This window comes from Squalius cephalus (genome assembly GCF_949319135.1).
Source record: "Squalius cephalus genome assembly, chromosome: 3".
Taxonomy (NCBI): domain Eukaryota; kingdom Metazoa; phylum Chordata; class Actinopteri; order Cypriniformes; family Leuciscidae; genus Squalius; species Squalius cephalus.
Window position 1 is genome coordinate 51,258,488 of NC_137124.1, and position 23,304 is coordinate 51,281,791.

Here is a 23,304-nt window from a genome sequence, read left to right on the forward strand (position 1 = left end):
GATCATGTTCCATGAAGGTATTTTGTACATTCCCTACCATAAATATATAAAACATTTACTTTTGTGAGAGAATGCAGCACAATCACGAACATAAATGGACAACTTTAAAGGCGATTTTTCTGCAGCCTCAGATTCCAGATTTTCAAATAGTTGTATCTCTGCCAGATATCCTAACAAATATCCTCTGTTCTATCCTAACAAACCATACATCAATGGAAAGCTTATTTATTCAAGTTTCAGATGATGTATAAATCTCAATTTAAAAAAATGTACCCATGTGACTGGTTTTGTGGTCCAGGGTCACATATAGGTAAATTAATTAACCACAATTCATTTTGTGATTCCAAAAATGTCAAAGAACTGCATATTGTTCAATAGAAACAATAGATGACAAGAAAAAAAATCAGTTTACATCCTGATATGTTGCTGTTTCTTATTCTCACCAAAGCCGCATTAATTTAATAAAAAAATCCATAAAAATAAGACTTTGAACTTTTATGATATGCAGTACGCCATTTTAACATGACACTTCTATGCTAACTCCCCTGGTAGCTGGTAACACGAGGTTGTGAGGCGCGTGAGATCACACCCCTGCGGGACGGAGTAGGTCAGCCTGGCTTCCTGATGAGCGAGGAAGGCTTTGTAACTGAGCTGCAGCGGTTTGGATATGCAGAGAGCGGTGGGCTGCAGTTGGGGGCTCGTGTTGTTCGTCTCTGCGGTCAGGTCCTGGTGCACCTCAGCCAGGAAGAGAGGAGCCGACTCCTCCGCACGGCACAGAAGATCCACATCACAGTCATTCCTCCAGACGAGAACGGGAAACCACGCAGGTAATAGAGGTGATGGCTTATTTGCGTGTGAAAGAGGGTGGACAAAATGGAGAGATGATGTAAAGCACTCATACACTGCAGTGATGTTTAGCAAAAAGTGGGCTGACTAGTAAAAATAGTTAGCAGGGAGTGGAGGATGGAGTGCTAAACTGTGCATATATAGTACAGTGCAAAAGTCTTAGGCATGTTAATACCCCCCCCCCCCCCCCCTTCTTTTGCTGTAGTGTGTCAGTGGTAAATATCAGTTTACATTTCCAAACATTCTTTTTGCCATTAATTGTAATAATCCAGTGAGATTTCTGTATGCACAACAAGTCTTGACAACAGCCGGTATGATCTGATCTCACCATCATCGAGTCCGTCTGTGATTACATGAAGAAACAGAAAAAACTTAGACGGACTAAATCCAGAAGAACTGCGGGAACATCTCCAAGATGCTTGAAGAAACCATCCTGCAAAGCTACCTGAAAAACTATGCGCAAGTGTACCTGGACAAAAGCCGTTTTAAACGCAAACGGTCATTACACCATGTATTGATTTGAATTAGTTAATAGAAGTTAAATCATACTGTAAATAAATTCAATTTGTGATTTTATTTTTGAAAGCATTCTCACTTTACAGCATTTTAACACAAGTGCCAGTGCTTTTCACAGTACTGTAGCTTTGCAGGATGGTTTCTTCAAGCATCTTGGAGACGTTCCCACAGTTGTTTTGGATTTAGTCTGTCTCAGTTTTTTCTGTTTCTTCATGTAATCACAGACGGACTCGATGATGGTGAGATCAGATCATACCGGCTGTTGTCAGATTCCTTGTGAATACACAAATCTCACTGGATTATTACAATTAATGGCAAAAAGAATGTTTGGAAATGTAAACTGATATTTCCTACTGACACACTACAGCAAAAGATATAAATAACTGACTTAAAACATGGTATGATTTTTCAATGTTTTGAAAGAAGTCTCGGTAACACTTTAGTTTAGGGTCTATTACTTACTATTAACTAGTTGCTTATATTAGCATGCATATTACTAGGGTATTTACTGTTTATTAGTACTTATAAAGCACATATTAATGCCTTATTCTGCATGACCATATTCTACATCCCTTAATCCTACCCCATCCCTAAACTTAACAACTACCTAATTAACTATTAATAAGCAGTAATTAGGAGTTTATTGAGGCAAAAGTCGCAATTAACTAAAGTGTGATCGAAGTCTCTTATGCTCACCAAAGCAGCTTTTATTTGATCAAAAATACTGTAAAAACAGTAATACTGTTATTATAAATATTATATATTTAGAGAGAGAGAGAGAGAGAGAGGCTATGTCCCTAGGGAGGGAAACAGATGGATAGAGAGGGGAAGGAGCAATTGATTGAAGGACAGATCTCATTGTATTGTGAACATGTTTTAGCCAGTGTTTCACCAGCTGGCCAACTATCATTAAATTTTCATAATGCTTATTGATGGATCTAAACCAACACACACAAATACATCTTGGTTTAAAACTGTATTTAAAAGAAGAAAAAAAAAATATATATATAAAGCGACTCACTCAGCATGATGTATGTAAGTTTTTTATTATATAACATACTTCAAAAAAGAGAACCAAAATAGTAGCATTGATCTTTTCACCCATGACTAACTATGCTGAAATAAATAAGCTGGAACTTTGAGGTTTTCACTACCGTTGCTCTTCACTTTCTTTTCCCTTTTTTCTTGTTCTTGTGTCTGAGTTCAGGAGTTTCTCTGAGCTTTACCAGAAAGCCATCCAGGACGCAGAAAGCAAATCCGGAGAAGGACGATCGGGCGAAGCCTGGGTTCTGGATTATGACGACGATGAAGATGATGGTGATGGTGAAGAAGGGGAGGAAGAGGAGATGAAAGAGAATGAAAATAATATGGATGACAGTGAAACTCCAAAGCAGGAACTACTTGGAGAGCAATTGGTATTTCCTGAGCCCATGGATACAGATTCGCTCCTCTCCCCACCCAGCTTGCCCCTCTTGCGGGCAACTTCCCTGCAGGACAGCATGAAGAGTCAGACCCCAGAAATCACCCCTGTCTCTCTCACACGAAGCTACTCATTAGAAGCACACCCTCCATGCCAGGACATCTTTCAAGGGTATACAGATTTCTGTTTGCCTGCTTCTGATTTCAATATAACACTTAATAGTTAATAACAACAACACTGCCAATGGCCATCAATTATTTTGTAAATCAGCCACAATTTGACACACACTTTGCAAACAAACTTTTACTGAAAGATGGATCTGTGCTAATTAACTATTAATTCTAATTCGTCACCTGTGGTAACTGGCTGTTTTGATGTGTTAGGACTCATGTACAGTTAACCCATGTTGCAAAATCATGATTAGGACTCAAAAAAAGCTGGTCATGTGTACCAAACTTATACTTAAAAGGAATCGGCTGTGGTCTTATGTTGCGCTGTAAGGTGCATTCTTCGCCATAAGATTGCCTCTCTCAACCTTTACAAAGCACATGTAAATGTTTCACCATTGGTTCTTTGGTTACCCTTGTGAAAAAGAAGTGCACTTAATTGTCTTCAATGTGCACTTGTAGTGTACTTCACATCTTAAAAGTATATTTAAAAAAAAACAGTATTCGCAGATAATATAATATTAATAATATCAAAGGCCACTTAAGTGCACTTAAAAACAGTTCACTTTCATGACTACAGTATGTTTTTTTTAAGTGCACTTTATAATAAACTCAAATTAAACATTTCAATGTACATTTTAAATCATTATGTTTTAATAATGTTTTCTCAAGCTTTAAAGAAGTACACTTATTTTGATGTGTTGACTAACATACTAAAACCCATGTAAAGTACATGATTGTAATTTTAACTGTAGTGTGTTATTTAGATATTACATTTAGGTTAGTTCATATATTTAAATTTGGGCTACTAAATTGCTACTTCATTTGAAATGTGTAATTACAAATACATTTAAAGACATGACATACAAGTGTCAGTAGAAATTACATTAAAGTATTTGAGTTTACCACAAATGCTTGTCAGTACATTCTGCTTTACTTTAACCATATTTTAAAGACAATATAAGTAATTATTAAATTACATATAAACAAGTTCTTAAGTCCAGTGGTTCAAAAAAGCACTCTAAATATAATTTAAATTCATATAAATTTAAATTGTAATATATTTTCTTTTAATTACAATTAACATTCAGTTAAGCAAATGTCCGGAAACGTTACATTCAGTTCACACTGAAGTATATTCTTTTAAAGTATTTCATTTCAGTAATACAGTAAGTACTCTTTTTAAAATATGCTAAAGTACACTTCTTTTTCACAATGGTAAGGAATAATATCCATGACCATTTTACTTGGATAGCACTCACAAATAGACAGCACAAATATTAACTAAATTAAAGAGACTTTATTCATAGTAGTGAAGTGTGAAGCCATTGGATGTTGTAAAAAAGCCAGACTTATTTCCCAGCCTCATAAAATCTCTTTGTTGTTGACACAAATGAACAGCTCAGTGTTTGCAGAAAAGTTTTTATTCTATTCTTTATTTTATTTATTGTAACTAATATTTCTCTCTCTATGAATGTGTGTCTGTCAGACATGTGTATGATAATGTGGGGCTGAAAGGAAACAGGCACATCTATGAAAACCCTGGAGAGCTTAGGGACGAGACCCCTGACCTTATACTGGCAGTCAAACCTAAAGTGCCTCCAGAGCTAGTGGAAGAGGTATGAAATACACACTTTATGACATTACTTTGTTTTACAAGCTGATGGGAGAAACATTCCTTTGATTGATTGTCAAGGCAAGCAAAACTGATCATGTGATCACAATAGACAGATACAATGAAGCTTATTGAGTTGTCAACCTTTTCCTTCACTAAGACACATTACTTTATTGGAACAAAAAACATAAGAAAAAGAAAGAGACTAACTGCTATAGATTGTTTAATGCACCAAGCAACTTGAAAGTAAACATTGGTCTGGAAATTAAAAAAAATTAAAATCCATGTTTCAAGATGGATTTGTAATCGATACATTAAGAATGTAAGTGAATCATTCACCTCTGCTATGACATATGACTTAGAAACAGCATTAAAAGCATGAACAACTTCCAGAATAGCACAACAGATTTCAGCTCCTGAAGCATGGCATGATCTGCTGCTGTTGTGTATGCAGGATCCTGCCTCCCACACAGAGGGCAACTGATGGATCAGCTTGTAGCTCTCTGTATTTGGAAAGTGATTGTAGTGTTTTTAGAAGGGTTTTTAACCTCTGAGATCCCTCTCCCACTCTCTCTCTCTCTCTCTCTCTCTCTCTCTCTCTCTCTCTCTCTCTCCTTCCTGTATGTTCACTGTTCCTCCCACTTCATCTTTCCCTTCTTCCCCTCATAAAATCCCTTTCTCTCTTGCTCCCTCTATTCCCCACATTTTCTCTTGTCATATTCATCTTAATTTTTCTTCTGTTTTAAATGCATGAGTACATTGAGAAATATTTACAGAAACGCTCTGTCTTACAGTATAATCTATTTTCTGCTCACTTTCATGCAATGAAAAAAAAAAAAAAATTAAGCAGTAGAAATAACCTGATATAGTTTATACTGCAGTATATCCACATTGCAGATGTGAAAAAAAAGAGAAAAGAAAAAAGATTTCTGCTATATTTACAGTTTTGACTTGATTCTACTTCTTTTTTTATCTTGTAAATTTTCTTTTCTATAAAAGTCTACTGCTTATATACATTCAGAGGGTCTTCCAGGTTTGTGGAATTGCAAACACAGACCAACCACTAGTCATGAACCAATCACTGAAAACTGAGAGCCATGGAATTTTATCACTGGATTTACAGAAATCATTTCTCTCTTAAGAAGTGTTTTCTCAACATTGAAACATTGCATAGCCTATCTAATCAGGTTCAGGGTTAGTACCTGATATTGCCCAGTTATTGCAATTACTAGAGTAAGTAAATATGTACTGTACATGGGGAAAAGGACTGTAAAATAAAGTGCTACCAGTAACTATTTTGTTATATACAATTACCATAATATTTTGGTCATTACACTAATCGATTGTTTGATTCTTGCTCTCTGTCTAGTTTGGGCCTGATCAGGGGACTGAGGAGCTGCCATCGGTCAGTGATGTGACTATGAGATCTGCCTGCAGGGAAAGTGCAGAAAGAAACTCCAGAGCTCTGAGCCTCCATAACTCCATCACTAAGAGTAAGTGTTTCTTAATGATACCACAAAACATTATGCGGTAAATGTATTATTTAAAAAAATAATTGTGTAGTTAATGTTATAAGTTTAGACCACCGTTGCTACAGTAAGCCATTATTTGCAATGGGATATTAAAAAAGCCCTCAAATAAGCACTTCCACAATAGCCGTGTTTTCACTGTAGTGCCAAAAGCGAGCGTGCTAGTACAGTCGCGTTTCCACTGTCACTTCCGGGGCTTGATCAGGCCTCATCGGGGCTTCATCGGGGCCAACGTCCAGGGGTTTTTAACCCGCCAAATACCTTGGTCCAAAGCGAGCCAACTGGGGCTTGAGGAGCTGTCAATATGAACAGAGGCGGTCAATACCGCTGCTCATTTCCCATGTTATTATATTAGGCTACCAGCAGCTAACTTCAAAATTTAAGACATTTTGAACAATTTTCACTTTCAGACACCAGCGAGTCATAACCTGAGACATTCACTTTGAGGGAACTCAAAGCTGTGTCTGACTTTGATGCTATGGGAATGTTTATACCCAGTATGCCATACTGACCTAGTGTCTGTCCTAGTATGAATCATGGCAAGCACAAATCTAGGACAAAAGCACCTGGGACACCAGAGTGGAGTCCAAATCTAAGTTGTAAAACCTCACAAATGTGTCTGGAGAGGACCAGTCTGCCAAATCACATACTTCTTAAAGTGATACCCCTGACAATAGCCGCTTTTGAAGCCGCCATATTCCCCTGACAGCCATAGGTGAAAGCCGACACCACACCTCATAAGCAAGAGAATTAGCCTCGACTATCCACTTGCTCATAGTCTGTTTGGTCGCTGGTGAACCTTTCCAAGGCGACCCAAAACAGACCAAAAACTGATCAGACTTCCTCCACAGGGCATCTCTGTGGACATAAGCGTCCAGTGCTCTGCCTCTCCTGGACTGACATCTGGAATGGAGGAGGACAAAAGGCTTGCAAGACTATAGATTGTGCAACATTAGTTGGAACCTTAGGCATTTAACCCGGTCTAGGGTGCACAAAGTTTTTAACCATGCTGGGACCTTATTCTAAGCATGAAGGGGAAACCGACAGAGATTTCTGTTGATCTCCTGCTTTCTTAAGAGACGTGATGGCCAGTAGGAACATAGTCTTTAGAATCAGAAATTTCTCTGCAACAAAATCGGGGCCAATATAGGCTCGAATGGTGCTGTGGACAGACCTTCTAGTACCAGAGCCAAATGCCAAGCCAGAACCCTTGCATGGCTTTCAGGCCTCATCCTCATAAAACAACTTAGGAATCGAGACACCAGTGGGTTTCTCCCCAATGAATCAACACCCAAAGGTGCATGGGCTATGGCCACCACATACAGTACACCTTCAAAGTGGACGGGTATAGCCCTGCAGGAAATTGGTTTAGCCAAAACCACAATTTCCATACTGGTCGGGGTGATAAGTCATGCCCCCTGCTTGAGACCAAAGATCCCTCTTGACGGGAATCTCCCATGGAGAGACATCAGGACCGAGAACCAAACTCGGTCCTGGGGCCATCGCTAGAGGAGGCATTGAGTCTCGGTGGCCCCGGATACCCTAGTTGCGGCCCTAATGAAGGCACGTGTGTGACGTGACTGATGACTTCATCAACACAGAGACAAAGAGACATTATTAAATGTCATTCTTTTTATGTTAAAGTATTGAAAATGTCACATCACATGCCTCTAATATTATATATTTACTGTATATACAGTAGGGTACAACAGGGCTAAAGGCGCACCAGGGGAAAAGGCGCCTTTGATTTTATTTTCCTCTAAACCACTAGATGGTGCAAAAACGTGCCGCAGGACTTTCCAAAACCTCCACAGTAACACTTCCTATGAAGTCCATGCTTAGAAATAAGTATAAATGGAGCTATGATTCATTATAAGTAGTATTACTATTCTATAAATATTTGTATAAAGACTCATTAAGACATTTATCTAATTTCTTTCATAATTACTTATAAGTCCTTCAGATGAGACGTTAAACTGAGGTCCTGACTCTCTGTAGTGGTCATTACAAATCCCAGGATGGCCTTCAGAAATAGAGTAGGGGTTTAACCCCGGCATTCTGGCCAAATTTGCCCATTGGCCTCTGTCCATCATCATGGCCTCCTAATCACCCCCTATATATACTGATTGGCTTCATCACTCCGTCTTCTCTCCACCAATAAGCTGGTGTGTGCTGGGTGTTCTGGCGCAATATGGCTGCCATCGCATCATCCAGGTGGATGTTGCACATTGGTGGTGGTTGAGGAGATTCCCCCCTTCCATATGTAAAGCACTTTGAGTACCTAGAAAAGTATAACTATATAAATGTAACAAATTATTATAATTAATTATTATAAGTTATGCATTTGCTTTTTCAATGCGCATGCTTATAATCCATTATACATTGATTTATTTGTATTAATTAGTCAGTCGTATGGTTCCATGAATGTATTTACAAAGATGCAACCTGCATTGCTATAATGTTATTATAGTTCAGATTTATTTCTGTCAAATACGTGAATATATTGTTATTAATAGATGTGTTGTGTTCTTATAAATACTTTTTGTGAGTAATAATACAGTTACTAACCTCTATAAATGCATAATTGAATCTGAACCTGAAGATGTGCTCATGATACATTTTAAATTGTTTATTTGTAAATGTAACTAATAATTCCTGTAAATAAAATAAAGAAGAAAAAAACACAGAAATAGTTCATACAAACAGTTGAAAAATGTATCTTTTTTAATGTTACATACTAGCAAAACATGACCTCTAATGCAAACATTAGCCATTAAAGACATAACTGAAAACTAATTGGTGCAGCAAATAAGTGTCTCTGGAACTATTTTATATTTGATCATTTATAAATCAGTGTATAATGGATTATGAGCATGCACATTGAAAAATCAAATGCATGACTTAAGTAATTATAAAATGTAACTATAACTGTTCTTATAATGTAGTATAGGTCTTAATGAGTATTTATAGATATATTTATGAGTAATACTTATAATGAATTATAGCTCTATTTATACTTATTTATAAGCATGGACTTTATAAAAAGTGTTACCACATTTGCTTTTCAAGATACACGTGGAAATTTGGCTGATTCTTGATGAATTTAAAATTAATCTTGCTTTTTTAAAATGTTGTAGATTTAAGTAACCAATGAGAATCACTAAAATTGTTGAATATATTTTGAGACAAAGTTCTTCTTAATGTTTTTCTTTTCTTTTTTTTCAAGCTAATTAAAGCAACAGTTTTTCAATAACAGAAGAATGTGTAAAAGTATGGTATTTTGGGGAAAAGGAGCCCCTGCTGTTGGGGTTAAAGGCACAATAATTAACATGATGATAAACAACCAGCTGACTTTTCCATTTGTTGGCATGGTTAGATTCAGATGGCAAATATCATATATAAAGTTGGGTGTCCACCTTAGAGATAATCACCATATTATAATGAAACCATATTTAAAAATATGATTTTAATCATATCATATAATACAATATCATTTATTGCTACTATTGTACATCTATATTATTGGATATCCTTCAATGCTTTCGGAATCTTTACTTTTTAAATAAATTTTGTTTCTGCATTTTTTAAATATATTTTTATATTAACATTTTAATGACAGTATATTTATTAAAACAATATTATTAGTATTAAACAAAAATGAATTATTTTATTTGTCAAAATAGACAGAAGTACAAACTTTGCTAAAGTGGTTGTTTTGAACAAGTATAAACTTAGACATTATTCAATCCATATTATTTTACCTAAAGTATAAATAATGTGTGCCTTTTGCCCCATGCTGGTGAGCCTTTTACCCCGTGCCCACCTCATACGTTTATAAGGTTTTTAAACAAAATTAACCATTTTTCTTTCACACAAAGGGCCCTATCTTGCACCCAGTGCAATTGACTTTGTACACCGACACATGTATCATTCCTATTTTGCACCCGCGCACAGACGCACGTCGGTAAATTAGGAAATGAACTTGCGCTCCCGGGGGCGGTTCAGCACAAAGAGGAGGCGTGTTCCGGCGCAAACGTTCCCTGATGCTATTTTGCAGGTTTAGAAAGCAATTCCGCCACTGACCAGGAAAAACCTAGTCTAAAGTCAGTGACGCGTTGCGCATGTTATTCATATGCTATTTTAAGGGCGCATGCTTGGCCATAATCAGTGTAGCGTGTGCACAACGCGCATACACTTTACTTATCTCATCTACACACAGATGCAGCAGTTCTCATTTTTAGAAAACCATACATTATTACAAGGAAAATTAACACACGAGGGAAATCATTGTTGTGTCCATGAAGATGTGAAAAAATAGGCATAAATCTAGCTTACATATTTACCCAAATTATTATACACCTGTTTAACCGAAACTAATTTGGGTGGGTTTCTCCCATCCCCGATGTCACTTCTCTGTGTTTTACGTCCCTGATGAGAACGTCGGTCTCCTCGGCTGTGAACCGCTCCTGGCGTGCGTCTGGCAAATCCGCCGTTATAATAGCAATTCACCATGGAACAAGCGCACCTGTTCTTAAAGGGAATGTGAGATGATGCTCTGATTGGTTTATTTCACGTTACGCCCAAACCACACCTATGAATAATGAAGCTACTTCAGACCAACCCATTTTAGATTTGCGTTGGGGGCAAGAGTCATTTATCCCGTCATTTATTAATAGCAACAGCACCCACGACCCGGCCACAAAGTTACTTGCGTTTCGCGCTTGATACTTGCGTTTCAGATCGTTAAAATAGGGCCCTAAATCTATTGCTGCATCAATATTCATTACAAACATACACTGCCGTTCGGTAAGATTTTTTATGTTTTTAAAAGAAGTCTCTTCTGCTCACCAAGGCTGCATTTATTTGATAAAAAAGAGAGGAAATTTTGTAAAATATTATGACAATAATAATAACTGTTTTGTATTTTAATGTATTTTAAAATATAATTTATTTCTGTTATCAAAGCTGAATTTTCAGCATCATTAGTCCAGTCTTCAGTGTCATGATATGTTGATTTGATGCTCAAGAAACATTCATTATTATCAATTTTGAAAACAATTTTGTAAAAATTGGATTCTTTGATGAATAGAAAGTTCAAAAGAACAGAATTTATTTGAAATAGAATCTTTTGTAACATTATAAATGTCTTTAACTTTTGATCAATTGAATTCATCCTTGATGAATAAAAGTATTGATTTCTTTTATTTATTTCCCCCCCCAAAAAAAAAAAAAATTCTTACTGGCCCCAAACTTTTGAACCGTAGTGTTTAATGTTAAAAAAGCTTTCCATTTCAGATAAATGCTGTTCTTTTGAACTTTCTATTCATCAAAGAATCCTGAAATAAAAATGTAAAAAACTGTTTTCAACATTGATAATAATCATGAATGTTTCTTGAGCATCAAATCATCATATTAGAATGATTTCTGAAGAATCATGACACTGAAGACTGGGGTATGATGATGAAAATTCAGCTTTGATCACAGGAATAAATTACACTTTACCATATATTCACATAGAAAACAGCTGTTTTAAATTGTAATAATATTTCACATAATATAATATTATGATAATATTGTATTTTGAATCAAATAAATGCAGCCTTGGTGAGCAGAAAAGACTTCTTGTAAAACTTTTGAACGGCAGTGTATATTTTTTCTGCAATCATACACTATGGAAATAGTGAAAATAACTAATGTGCTGAAAAATGTATAAAATATAATATATAATGTATTTAGCTACATTGGTATGGTTTCAGCTGTTATGGTTTTGCTCTGTACATTAGCTCAGCTTCCTTTTGTTCTTTTGTCTTGGCGACAGGGCGGCTCTATTCCTCCTCTGGGAGGTTTCATTTTCCCTTACTCCTGCATAAGCCCTTCTCCAGTAAACGCTACCTTTCTAAAAAAAATAAGCTGATCTACAACCAGCCTCACATCCATAAGTAAATTCGGCAAGCTTTAAAAGATTCGAATCAAGGCATGAATGGCATTTACATTTTAAAATGAGTGTAAAGCTTTGGACAGATGGGGGCCAGGCTAGGGCTGGTTGGGATAAGGGGTATTATATGGCCTTAAATCAAGACACTGTCTCTGGGCCATCTGTTCGGTGCTGCCCCTTGTTAGTTGAGCGGTTACATCTCTCCAGGCTCTCTTTTAAAATGCATATGGGTGTGCATGTGTGTTATTCTCTTTACTCAAGCCTTTTTAAGCCAATCCCCAGAATGTCAGTAGGAACCTTTCACTTTGAACAATTTGGGGGATGGCAGCAGAAGTCATTTGAAAAAGATGCAAACCTAGCTAACTGCAGCTACTGCTTAGAAAAAAAAACATATATCGTTATATTAACAACAACACAGTCTCCATTTTTGGTGGCTTGTTGCAGGATGAAGCTGTCTCCAGAAAACGTTTACTAATTTTTTACTGTATGCTCAAAAGGGAAATAATACCTAATGTGACAAGGAACCAAGAGATCAAAAGAGGGAACTGCGGACTGCTTTAACAACTTCAAATCATGTTATGTTTTAATAACCTTTTGTAGTGCTATAAAGTACACTTATTTTGATGTGTTGACTAACATACTAAAATCACATGTACCTGATTATAATTTTAACTGTGTTATTACATTTAAAGCTAATATATTTTAAATGTACTGAATTGAAACTTCATCATTACAAATGTGTAATTACAAATATATTAAATTTAATGTACATGAAAAGTTTCAATAGAAATAACATTAAAGAATATTTTAGTTTACCATAAATGCTTGTCAGTACATTCAGCAGTTCACTTTAACCAGTAACTGTATTTCAAAAACAACAGAAATCATTATAAATTTACATATAAAGATGTACTTAAGTCCTACTTAAGTGGGTCAAAAAACACTCTAAACTATTATACATTTTCATTTAATTGCATTTAAAATATTATTTTAAAGTATGGTATTTCTGTAATAAGTAGGCTACTCTTTTTATATGTATGCTAAAGTGCACTTTTCACAAGGCTATTTATCCACTACAACTGCTAAAGTGCTAATTTACACACAAATTCATTGAACAAAATTCACAAAGGCACTTCTAGTAGATGCCAAGAAATAATCAAAACTAAATACTTTCCAAGAGCTTTTTTTTACAATATATTTTTGCTAATTCCAGTTCTCTCAGAGACAACAGATTCATCTGAGGAAGAGTGGCAGTCGATTGCTGATCTGGCCAGCGCCTGTCGGAACATTCTGGAAGCTTTGTCTCGAGAAGGTGAGAAATGACAATTTTCAGTGGATGAAATGTGTTTGAGAATGTGAAAGTCTGTCTAGTCTGTTCACTGAAGAATGCTGGTCTGGTAACTTTGCAATGATAAGATGGAATATTACTAATGTCATTTCCTGCTGGGTTTCAGATCGGAAGTCAGGAGATGGAACTCAAGAGACTATGACCCAGCCAGGTCAGACGGAAACCAAGTTTAAAGACTTCAAGGACAGGTGAGAATGACTGTGCCATGCATTCTTTTAACATTCGATTATACTCGCAACATGAGGAGAGACACAACTCACAGAGAACTATAAAATGACCTGCCAAAAACATCTACAGTATGCACTTGTGGTAGATTTTCCCCTACGCCTATGACTTAAATTTACCTTGCTGTTCTTTTGAACATTCCATTCATCAAAATTCCAGAAGAAAAAAACGTATCATGGTTTCCACAAAAATATGATTCAGCACACTGTTTTCAACATTGATAATAATAGAAATGTTTCTTGAGCAGCAAATTATAGCATATTAGAATGATCCAGCTTTGCTTCACAGGAATAAATTACATTATACACTACACTCACCTAAAGGATTATTAGGAACACCTGTTCAATTTATCATTAATGCAATTATCTAATCAACCAATCACATGGCAGTTGCTTCAATGCATTTAGGGGTGTGGTCCTGGTCAAGACAATCTCCTGAACTCCAAACTGAATGTCAGAATGGGAAAGAAAGGTGATTTAAGCAATTTTGAGCGTGGCATGGTTGTTGGTGCCAGACGGGCCGGTCTGAGTATTTCACAATCTGCTCAGTTACTGGGATTTTCACGCACAACCATTTCTAGGGTTTACAAAGAATGGTGTGACTGTGAAAAGGAAAAAACATCCAGTATGCGGCAGTCCTGTGGGCGAAAATGCCTTGTTGATGCTAGAGGTCAGAGGAGAATGGGCCGACTGATTCAAGCTGATAGAAGAGCAACTTTAACTGAAATAACCACTCGTTACAACCGAGGTATGCAGCAAAGCATTTGTGAAGCCACAACACGCACAACCTTGAGGCGGATGGGCTACAACAGCAGAAGACCCCACCGGGTACCACTCATCTCCACTACAAATAGGAAAAAGAGGCTACAATTTGCACAAGCTCACCAAAATTGGACAGTTGAAGACTGGAAAAATGTTGCCTGGTCTGATGAGTCTCGATTTCTGTTGAGACATTCAGATGGTAGAGTCAGAATTTGGCGTAAACAGAATGAGAACATGGATCCATCATGCCTTGTTACCACTATGCAGGCTGGTGGTGGTGGTGTAATGGTGTGGGGGATGTTTTCTTGGCACACTTTAGGCCCCTTAGTGCCAATTGGGCATCGTTTAAATGCCACGGCCTACCTGAGCATTGTTTCTGACCATGTCCATCCCTTTATGACCACCATGTACCCATCCTCTGATGGCTACTTCCAGCAGGATAATGCACCATGTCACAAAGCTCGAATCATTTCAAATTGGTTTCTTGAACATGACAATGAGTTCACTGTACTAAAATGGCCCCCACAGTCACCAGATCTCAACCCAATAGAGCATCTTTGGGATGTGGTGGAACGGGAGCTTCGTGCCTTGGATGTGCATCCCGCAAATCTCCATCAACTGCAAGATGCTATCCTATCAATATGGGCCAACATTTCTAAAGAATGCTTTCAGCACCTTGTTGAATCAATGTCACGTAGAATTAAGGCAGTTCTGAAGGCGAAAGGGGGTCAAACACAGTATTAGTATGGTGTTCCTAATAATCCTTTAGGTGAGTGTATATTCTCATTAGAAAATAAATTAAATTGTAATAATAATACGTTTACTGCATTTTCTGTATACTGAATGCAGACTTTAGTATATCACACTCTTTCTTCAACTTTAGTTTAATTTTGGAAGAATGAATTTGCTCCAAATATTTGTAACCTAAAAATGGTAACGTCTAATTTATTCAGGTTTTATTCAAGTCAAAATGATTATTTAACATCACTGAATCAACCTAAATTCATTAATTTATTCCAACAAAATAAATGTTTGTGGGTTAAATAAAGTAGAAATAGCTCTTGAAGATAACAATTGCAGGTTACCACTTTTTACAGTGCAACATTGCCTTTAAAACAGTGGGATTTTTTCCCCCCAAAGTTTCATGACCCTTTATGCCTTAAAAAAAAAATCTTACGTTTACTTTAAATGTGGTCCCTGTTATTCAGCACTGAGCCTTTGAAGTCTAAATGCTCCAACAGAATATACATATGTTGCAAAATATATATCATATGCTATATCACACCATGTATTTTTGTGTTCCTTTGTGTTCTTCTTTCTCTCCCTGCCTTCGCAGTGACTCGCCTGGTCACCTCGAGGAGAAAGTGTCCCAGTTAGAGGCCATGCTGAAGCGACTGCAGGATGACCTCCAAAAGGTACTTTGTCCTCTGTGGGTTTGTCACAGCACAGCTCTCTCTGTCGCAGCATACTTCCCACACAGTAACCCCGTTCAAATATCTCCCATGAAATACATCCACCCATCCTTGTCTGTATATCTGCCCTGTCCAGTCCTTGCCCTCTTCGCTACTTCAAAGAGCCACTGCTGCTTCACAGAGCCAATCAAACAGAGGGACTGTAGAGGTAGGGCGGGACAAGCAAAAGAAACCTGTCTTGTCATTGAGCAGGGTGAACAGAGGAGATGAGAAGATTGCTGGAGGGACAATGGGCAGCCATGCTCACTCTCAACACTAACCGACCAATGGCAGTGAAGGCAAGTAGAGCATGAGATTTTTACTCAATCAGTAACAAAAAACAACAACATGTATGACAGTTCTCACTTGATTAACATCAAAATGATGCGGAAGTTTAACATCAAGGATGTGAAGGACATATGTGATATAAAGTTGAGAAGCAAAGCCTAAGCCCATGTCAATCAAAACACATTTATGTACTTTGGTGAGCGCAGAATCAGAATCAATGCTTGATTTAGTGATAGGCAAGGAAAAACACGCATTCTATGAGAAGCAGGAGACCCAAACAGAGATAAATACATCTGAACGTGTTGAATGGATTCATTCAGAACAATTCTCTGATATACTACGTTTTTATTCTCTCATTTTTTTTCTTAAAAGATTCCCACAGGAATACTTGGATTGTAAAAGACAGAAGATAGCATAAACGTACAGAGCATTCAGAAACTAAGAGAAAAAGACATTGTAAAATTAATATTTCTTTGCATATTTCACTCAAAGACACGCAAATCTGTACACACGAATTTACAGTAGTAAATGTGTCTTGATTCCAACTGGTATTAATATTCAGACCCTGATTTACTAACATCCCAAATAAAGGGTACTAATTTTACAAATCTAACAAAATCACATGAGGGGTTACATATTAATAACCACATCATATATGTTTTTTTTTAAATGATAACAATAGCAACGTTTTGGCATCTATACATCTTTATTTGGCACAGCCCTAAAACAGGTGCTATGTGATACTAGTGACTGGAAACGTTTTATCGTATGTTGTTTTCCATTCACACATGAATCGACAATTTAGCATATTCACCAATTCGAATGTTTAAATGCATTTAAAGGGATAGTTCACCCAAAAATGAAAATTGTCATCATTTACTCACCCTCATGTTGTTCCAAACATGTTTGAGTTTCTTTCTTTGCTGAACACAAAATACGATTATTTTAAAGAATGTTGATAACCAGAAGAAGAGAGCAGAAACAAAAACTCATACAGGTTTGGAACAACTTGAGGGTACTAAGTAATCCCATCTAAGAAGTTATCCCTTTAAGTGCACTTAAATGTGGTTGTGATTGCTGACAATTGGCAGCGTGTATGTGGCCTTTAATTTTTCTGTTTTCAAGTTAATACAATTGCTCATTTTGGATGTGTTTATGGCATGTTTAAACATGTCTAATATGAAATGGACAGAAACCTTTCTTAGTAATGCGAGGATAGTGAAATTCTAGTTGTAAAAATGAGTTAACTGTATTAGTTAACATGAACTATCACTAATAAATACTTCTAAAGCATTTATTAATCTTGGTTAATGTTAATTTCAACATTTACTAATACATTATTAAAATCAAAAGTTATATCTGTTAATGTACCTGAGCTAACATGAACTAACAACCAGCAGTTGTAATTTTATTAACTAACATTAACAAAGATTAATAAATACTGTAACAAATGTATTGCTCATTGTTAATTAATGCATTTATAAAGTTGTGTTATAAAGTGTTACCAGATATTCTTATATGACATTTTTCATTATGAGGGATTTATTGATTTAGAACAGTTTAGAAACAAGAATCCAATTCAGTTCACAAATTTCTTTGGTTTAAAATACTGTTTGAGAATTTTAGAATATGTCTACTAATAATAATTTATTAGAGCATGGAAAGCATAATCTTATAGAAGCCCAGAAGGTGAATTATTCTTTTGAACTATTTTTTCTGTTTCCTATTTTTCTGCTGTGCTTGACAGCAACAACAACAACAAAACTTTTATAAAAAAAAATATACAATACAAATCAAATGATTAAAATGCATTATCTATTCATTAATATATTTTTTTATTATGGTGTTGCTTTAAATATGATCTTTTTAAAATAATGTTCCAGGTTCAAAACAAGTTAAGTTCCATTGACAGTATTTTTGGCATAATATTAATTACCACAGAAAATTATTTTGCCATAAAGTTTGCCAAAAAGGACATTGTACACACTTTACAACATCATTATATGCCTGTTTCATTTTCTAATTTATGGAAGCTAAATTTCTGTTGATTGTAGGTTTTGAAATTGTAGTTTCAATTATGTTGAGAGGTATTTGCTGACAAAGGATTTGGCGAAAAGTCAGACTTTGAGCTACAAAACTGTCTTTAAAGAGCTACATGTGGCACTCAATAGATGAGTTGAGGATAAACATAAATCTGTGCAAACATTAGATCATAGAATTACTGCTGACCATTAATACAAAGACCACAACCGTATGAATGAAGTGCATGCACACATAACAACGCTATAATATAGTAACATAATATATTGTGATTAAGGCCCCTCAGGATGAATATAGCTGATCTGGGGTCTCAGGTCTCTTTTGTTTGATCACATTATCGGCATAAGGTCAGGAAGGGAAAGAGAGGCTGAGCATGGTTGACTGCATAATGTCCCACAGTTATATCCAGCACACTCATCTAAACCATAGTCTACTAAACCCTTTGGTCACCTTGAGATTAAAAGTGTGGCCTTATAAAACATTATTATACATGCACAGATAACAATCTATCATCAATTACTACCATTTTTAGATGCATCATTGCTTTTCATGCATGAATATCACTCAGGATATTTCAGACACATGAATATTGCATTAAAATCCTCCATGTATTTTTCTTTTCTTGCTTATTGAATGCTTCATATCACTGATGCTGTCTGTGTATGCATGTCTAATGCCACTTTTGGGCTGTTTTTACAATCGAGAGCTAATCAGAATGCAGGCCCTGATTTACTAAGATAGCAAATAAAAGCTACTTATTTACTTGTTCAATCTACAATATACAGAACTATATTCCAAATGTGGAAAAATAAGTACACCCCTCAGTTTTGTAGCTGGTATTGCATCCATTTGGCAGAAATAACTTATAATTTAATTTTTTTTATAATTGCCTATCAGTCTCTTACATTGATCAGAATAATTGTTAACCCATTCCTCCATGCAGAATTCATTTAACTGCCTTTATGTATTACTTTTATTCAGCAAGAATGCATTAAATTGACTTTTACAATGTTCATATTTCAAATAAATATTAGACATGAGAAGTTTCTTATATGGCCTGCTTCAAGTCCCCAAACAGCATTTCAATTTGATTTTCTTTTGCTTTTTCTATTTGTTTAAGGTTAATGACCAAACCAGACCAGTTTACTGAGGTTTATATAAAGTGTGGCCTTCCAGTTTAATGTTCTAATTTGCACTTCATAAATGTAGGGGTGTACTAACTTTTTCCACAGAAGAAATAGGACATTTTTCTAAGGTGGAGGAATTTTCACAGGAATAAATTACATTTTAAAACATTCAAATAGAAAACAGTTCTTTAACATTGTAATAATATTTCACAATATTACAGTTTTTACTGTATTTTGATCAAATAAATGCAGCCTTGGTGAGCATAAGAGACTTCTTTCAACATATTTTCATTCTCGAAACCTTAAGAAAAATCTTACAAACTCCAACCTACCAACTTTTATGCAAACCTTTAGTAAATCAGGGCCTCAGTGTACGAACCATTAGTCCTCATTTATCCACTTTGTGTATAGCAAGTGATCTAAGGATCATTGTTTGTGTTGCAGCATGTAATAGTGTGTGGCATTTGCTGGTAAATGTGTGTCAAGCAAGCCATTGTCTTCAATGGTCACCGTGATTTTGCCAAGTAAGACATGTTCCTGGATCAACATTTTTTGTTGATCCTGGAGCAACAATCCTGTCCAAAAACATAGTTCTAACCCTATCTCTACCTCTAAACCTAACTCTATCCATAACTTAGGTGAAAGAAATTAGGAAATTATAGGTGAATAAGAATGGTGTGGAAGCACCTAACCCTTGTTGTAAGCCTAAACTTGACATTAACTGTAAACCTTTCCCTCAAATCTGACTGGTTGATTGGAATTTTGTTCCAGGATCAACAAGGATGTTGATGCAGGAACTTGTTTTACTTGGTGAAATCACATCCGCCTGTCTTTATCTGTCTCATACAGTACCACCAACATATTGAGATATTGTAAACTTGTCCTCTTGTGGCGTGGATATGTCCTATCAATACAGAGTGAGAACGCTCGACCCTGAAAGACATTATGTTTGCATGCTTCCCACAGGAGAAGGAGGACAAGGCAACGCTGCAAGCAGAGGTGCAAAGTCTCAGGCAGAACAACCAGCGGTTGCAGGAAGAGTCCCAGAGTACCGTGGCGCGGCTCATTAAGGTCACTGAACTGCTCTGCAACGTCAACAAACCCTGCTAGCATTGAAGGCCCAACCATGGCAGCAAGCAAGATCAACAGACTGATCTAAAGGCCAATGCAAAACTAGCGAACGACGCCCTAAAAACTTCTCTTAAGTGACAAGAACATTGACAAGCCTTACTCGAAAAGTGCACGAAAACAACCTGGTCGGCTAAAGTACATTCTTACTCAAAATATACTTAATATAATTAACAAGTCATCCAAATCTCTGTTTCACCCTAAACAGTTTTCAGGGCTAGATTCACATATAGTCTCATCACTGTGACAGCTTGTTAACAATGATAGCCTTTGCTGCAAGAACCAGTCTCGTAGGAAACACTTAATCATTACTGTTTTGGAAGCATGCCCTTAACATCGGCTAATATTGTTTACAAGCAGTTCAAAAGCATCTGACTGATCCAAAAGTAATTATTTGCAACCCTCAGACCTGACGTTAGAAGACATTTAGTGACATTAACTGTTCAAACTCATATTATACTTTTAAGTATTTCTTCCCGACATAGTGAACCGGATGGTCACAAAAAAACTATTGTGTCCAGATACCTAGCAATACATTCCCCTTACCTGTGTTGAAATGGCTTCAGGAGTTCCAGACCATGTACTTCAGTGTATATACAGTTTCTTACTAGAAGAAAATTATTAAAATATCAGTGTGACTGTAACCCTCTATTAACCATCACAGTGTCAGAAATAGGTAGAACCCGATCTGACCTTTTCTCTGTTGGCAATGGGGTAAATGGCTGGCTTCTCACTTATCTCTAGAGTGAATATGCTAACACCAAGAGCGATACAAACTGATGGTGAAAATCAGAAAATATGTGCATTTTGGTAAAACACATTTTTTGTTTAGGACTACCCTTGTGAAAAAGAAGTGCACTTATTGTATTGAATGTGCACTTGAAGTGTACTTCAATACTTAAAGTATATGTTTAAAAACCTGTACTTGCAGATAATATTACTGAAATAAAAGGCCACTTAAGTGTACTTAAAGAGAGTACACTCATGATTGTTTCTCAACACTTTTAAGTGCACTTTTTAATCATAGATTTAATCATCTTTTGTCATGTTTCAAAGAAGTACACTTATTTAGATCATTTTAACTGTGTGTTATTAAATTAGTTTAAAGTTAATATATTTTAAATATACTTAATTACATAACATACAAGTTTCAATAGAAATGATGTTAAAGTATATTTTAGTTTACCATAAATGCTTGTTGGTATATTCAACAGTACACTTTAACCATATTTCAAAGACAATAGAAATCATTGTGAAATGACTTAGATGTGCTTAAGTTAAGTTCAGCTTACGTCATTTAAAATAAATTCAAACTAAAATAAATACATTTTCATTTACATTCATTTCACACTCAAGCATATTATTTTAAAGTATATTATTTCTGTAATAAGTACTCTTTATTTTAAAAATATGCTTTTAAAAGTGTACTTTTTCACAAGGGACAAGTCAAAATTGTGTTCTGTGGTAATCAACAGCATGTTGTCAGTAGAGCTTAAGTTGAAGCTGGAATATTCCTTGTTTTAGGACAAATAATTTGAGGCAACTCATTCCTGCTTTGAATAGCCAGTTGAATTTAGAATTTAGACTCACTGGACACTTTTTTAAATTGATCGAGGATATTTACTGATGCATACCAGAGAGAGAGAAAAAAGCTCATTTTACGCCTTTTCACCATTGTTTAGCTGTGATTTCAGCAATGGGACAAAGTGTCTGAAATCTGAAATTTTACATTCTCGTGAGTGTGTGTGTGTCTGTGTGTGTGTGTGTGTGCATGTGTTTTTTTGAAGTCTTATGTCTGATCCCACTGAATCTGAATGAGCCTTGCGGACACCTGCTTGAAAGACATTGATTTGAGAAGAAAACAATTCTTAGTGTTAAGTTACGAAGGGAAGCAATGACTTAAAGTTGTACATTTCTATTAATAAAGATTGCTTCCAATTTGATTCAAGTGTTTGCTGCTCACAAAGAATTAAGAGAAGAGCCAGACCAGTTCTACTTTGTTCTCACACAAATTGCCTAGAGTGCTTTACACTGAATTGTGAGACAGCACATATTTATAAAATTGCTATTTTGTCTCTTTTATTTTCCATACAATATCTCTCTTTACCTCACCTATAGCCGCACTGATAATAACATGAAAATGTGACAAGAAGAAGAGCATATTGACTGGACTCACACTCATAAAACAAGCCGGACTGAAGCTGAGTGAATCACACGGCACCACCACAAACCTACATGCAAAGGGAAACGAAGCAAAATGTTAAATATCCATACGTCATACATGTCTTCTCCCCTTCAAATGTTGAGGTTTTTTTATTTTAGAGTCACTGTGATAACCTGGTACCAGCAGATTCTGATGTATTACAATGAAATTATAAATCTATATCTTTATTCCTCTCTGTGAAGAAATGTAGAGCCAAAATAAGTGTTACTTCCCTCTGATGTGTGTAAGTCTATATCCAGATGGAGCTGGAGTTTGCTGATTAGTTGTTACCATTAGTGGAGAATTTGTTGAGTTTGATGAATGCAGCGCGATAATTGTTACAGACAGGAATAACACTGTTGCAGCTTTTATGCAATCAGTAATGCATTTTGTGGGGTTTACTTAGCAAAAGAGCAATGTAAAAGAACTATTTCCTGTTCATCTGTGTGCGACATAGTCTTTTAGATAGGAGGCTGAGAAAGCGTGCGAGTGCAACAAGCAATTTCTAAGCCACCTTCTGTATCTGTGTATGTATTTATAAAAATGTAATAACTTATTAATCTTGAAAATGTGGATGTTATTGCTAGATATGTATATTTGAACTGGAAGGGAAGAGATGCAAATTTGTGATCCAATGAATGTTTAATTTAATTTTATTTTAAAATGTAAGAGTATTAAGGCATGACATGATAGCAGGTCATATTT

General features: G+C 36.0%; 1 protein-coding gene across 4 annotated transcripts in view; it reads left to right on the forward strand.

The window, feature by feature from the left end:
* Nucleotides 1-22,338, forward strand: part of sipa1 (signal-induced proliferation-associated 1) — a 55,470-nt gene extending 33,132 nt beyond the window's left edge. The window contains exons 9-17 of one of the 4 annotated variants that reach the window (XR_013820652.1): nt 553-827; nt 2,570-2,953; nt 4,439-4,568; nt 5,934-6,057; nt 13,242-13,340; nt 13,483-13,564; nt 15,699-15,777; nt 16,027-16,112; nt 20,235-20,290. Coding sequence is in view for 3 of the 4 variants with exons in the window: in XM_079867270.1 (XP_079723396.1) it covers nt 553-827; nt 2,570-2,953; nt 4,439-4,568; nt 5,934-6,057; nt 13,242-13,340; nt 13,483-13,564; nt 15,699-15,777; nt 15,911-16,093 (1,356 nt within the window). In the remaining variant the exon portion in view is untranslated. Of the gene's footprint in view, nt 1-552; nt 828-2,569; nt 2,954-4,438; nt 4,569-5,933; nt 6,058-13,241; nt 13,341-13,482; nt 13,565-15,698; nt 15,778-15,910; nt 16,113-20,234 lie in introns of all 4 variants that reach the window. The other 3 variants (XM_079867270.1, XM_079867271.1, XM_079867272.1) reach the window with 3 other exon arrangements.
* The last annotated feature ends 966 nt before the right edge of the window (nt 22,339-23,304 follow it).